We start from the raw sequence: 2,967 nt of genomic DNA on the forward strand, positions 1-2,967 counted from the left end.
AATGGCATGCCTCATCTATAAATACATTTTTAAACTTATGTTCACCCAATCCTGATAATTTCCTCATAAACTTTTTTAGGGCCTTTCTACCTATTGATGTCTTTTACCACTACCATTATTGTTATTATCTTTGTTTTTCATCTGTTAAGATACAATTTTTCTTTGGATTTTACTACTAATATATTCAACTAAATTATGTGATTAAACTTTCTGTTTTATTAATTTATTATACTTTCAATGAATGTACACAAGATCTTTAACAACAGTGGCCTTACCTGGAATGGCTTGCATTTTCCTCGGACCATCTTGCATGCCTTATAGCTGCTAATGATGCTTGCATCATTTTTTGCGGTACTGTAGAGAAAGTCAAATAAAATTTACAAAATATTTAAAGGAATACTTCAACTAATACTAAAAACTACATGAAAAAAAGATAATTTCACTTCCAAAGCCAGTAATCAGAATTAGTTTATAGATGGCCATCTGCAGTCTCAACTAATAGCTTTGAAAATTATCTCTCAAAAAATTATTATGGAATATAGTTTATAGAATGTTATTAGAAGTCTTTAAATACCTTGCTCACTATCGCTTTTTTATGTTTTAATGACATTAAAATTCAATTGAGTTTCTCTTGAACTGGTTTGCTTTCATTTGAGTGTTTGCAATTTTTGCTTCTGTCATCTAAATCTCACAATTCAGTTTTAAACTGCCAAAAAATTAATTGTTTTCCCACTTTTTTTAAAAATAAAAGATAGCTTGATTACAGTTTTGACTCTGAATATTCATCTTTAAAAAAAACACAGAATTATAACTGCACACTACATTAAACACTTGCAACACCACACTCCATACTTAAACAACATCATTCAAAATTTTGCTCACCATACTGTAGCGGCACTATATATTCTGAGGCTTTACCGACTTTTCAATTACGGTTGTCTAAATATTAACTTACGATGCATGTCGGGATCCAGCTTCTTCAGGTTTGATGGAATGGTAGTGACTATAATCTTAACACTGGCGTCCGATGAGCTTATCTCACAACCAGCCTCTGTTGGTAACATTGTCATCACCTCGTTTGGGTCTAGAGCCTTCACTCCTTCAGTGATCTTCTGACCAAGTGCTTCCACAGCCTCAACTGCAACCATCGTCAAGATAAATATTATAATTTAATATTATTTCATATTCTTATAGTTCATTATTATCATTTGCAGCCCAGCTGCATTCTTTTAAAAAATTATTGATATAAATAATATATTTAAGAGTAATTCTATCCAATTTTAATGTGTTTTTATTATGTTTATGTTTCTCAATCAATCCACTGGACAGTATTTTAGTATAATGTTCGCAATCATGTCCAGCCAATTTACAAAACCTGTATTATTTTTCCCCCAGTTTTTTAATATTCAGAAATCTGTATCTGCTTAACCGTTTCCGAGTTTTTCATCAAAATATGATTTTTGTGTCTTAGAAAAATCAGTTGTACATCGTATCAAAATATTAATTTTTTTCTCTGGAGCCTTTTAGCTTTAAGACAAAATAAATAAAATGAAAAACTCTGGGGTTATACTTGGACTTAAAATCAAGCTGGACTTACAATTAATAGTAAAATACACTAATAATAAATAGCGATTTAACGTTACCTGTCGGAAGGGTACGAAGAACAACTACTAGGTCTGCCACAACGTTACTGGCCATCATCGTGCCTTTCTTATGGGAACCAACTTGCTTCACGTCATCCACTTGCTGCCAAAATGAATATTAACAATTTGCATACATTAACAGATAACAAATTCCATGGTATTATATGTCAGAAGTTCCAAGTAGCAAGAAGTCATTTCTGGAAGATCTGTTTAAACTAGCTTTGTTATCGCATCTAATTTTGTTTTGCTATGTCTTAGATGACACAGTACCAATCAACACTGACTTCTATAAGACAAATAATAATGAAGGGGTAATACAAGAATGCAGAATTAACAATTTTCAGATGGTTCCCTTGATATGTTGCCAAGCCTTCTATCTTTGTCCAATTAGAACATGCTATTCTTTAGGCTTGCTTTCAGTCCTTCAAAGAAATATTTAGCTTTTGGTACATCGGATGTGTAATATAAATATTTTTTATATAGTATGGATTTTTATAATTATACAAGGAACAAAAATATTGGGAGTAATTGAGTGGAAGCAGTTACTGTATATTCAATCTTTAAACCAAATCTAATGTAAATTTTCTGGTACCAAGAATAGCTGTACTGTATTTGTGTGGGGCTGTCTAGCTATTTTTCACATACATAAGGCTATGACTAGATTTCTAAAACCCACAATCCCAACTAACTACTAAGCAATTAGTAGAGCTCTGCATAGTACACTATAGGAAAATTATTCTACGAAGGTTAGATTTACTGCTTGAAAAAATTTCCTGAGGGCCTGCAACGCCCGAAGGAAATTTTTGAATGCATTAAATCTAACCTAAGTATAATAATTTTCCGTTTAGTGTACGATGCATGCTCTACTAATTGCTTTATAAGTCAATCGCCGTCTTTTAATTTTAGTTTTTTATAACCAACTGTTGTAGCAGTCATTGGTTGCTATAGTGATATGATCAGTATACGTGTGCGTATTTACATTTAGCTGTGCGCATGCTGATTTTTGCTCCTGCAGTACACGTTTAACTCATCTAACATTAGCAGTACGGATACGATGAATAGCTATTGTGTTAGAGAGAACTTGTTTGTAATGCTATATTGATAGACTTTCGTCAAACAAATAAACATTTCAGCATTCGAGAGGGAATACAGTCACTGACGTCCTTTTTGGTCGGAGCATGCAGACAGGTAAAATCATGCGATGATTTCATAACTAGGCCAGGCTACGGCCTATGCCTAGTAATAGCAGGAGGAGGTCTGGGCGGCCTGTATGGTCGTAGGCCTACACTGTACATCTAAATTTGTTCCTTGAGTCTTTAAAAAG

General features: G+C 33.0%; 1 protein-coding gene across 1 annotated transcript; it reads right to left on the reverse strand.

The window, feature by feature from the left end:
- Positions 1–255: 255 nt before the first annotated feature.
- On the reverse strand, positions 256–1,747 carry LOC117114114 (interleukin enhancer-binding factor 2-like). Its single transcript, XM_033257662.1, has 3 exons — positions 1,644–1,747; positions 956–1,138; positions 256–354 (listed from the first exon to the last, which is right to left on the reverse strand). The coding sequence occupies exons 1-3, from the start codon at positions 1,699–1,701 to the stop codon at positions 272–274; spliced, it is 324 nt and encodes a 107-aa protein (XP_033113553.1). The 5' UTR covers positions 1,702–1,747; the 3' UTR covers positions 256–271.
- Positions 1,748–2,967: the final 1,220 nt, after the last annotated feature.

The sequence above is a fragment of the Anneissia japonica genome, unplaced genomic scaffold (assembly GCF_011630105.1).
Source record: "Anneissia japonica isolate Jap-2015-1 unplaced genomic scaffold, ASM1163010v1 scaffold35584_len2967_cov196, whole genome shotgun sequence".
NCBI classification, from domain to species: domain Eukaryota; kingdom Metazoa; phylum Echinodermata; class Crinoidea; order Comatulida; family Comatulidae; genus Anneissia; species Anneissia japonica.

Coding starts and splice junctions, on each gene's coding strand:
- LOC117114114 (XM_033257662.1), bottom strand. CDS start 1,701: ATGATGGCCAGTAACGTTGTGGCAGACCTAGTAGTTGTTCTTCGTACC. Junction 1,139..1,643: donor TCTTCGTACCCTTCCGACAG/GTAACGTTAAAT, acceptor CGATGGTTGCAG/TTGAGGCTGTGGAAGCACTT. Junction 355..955: donor GCTGGATCCCGACATGCATC/GTAAGTTAATAT, acceptor CTTTCTCTACAG/TACCGCAAAAAATGATGCAA.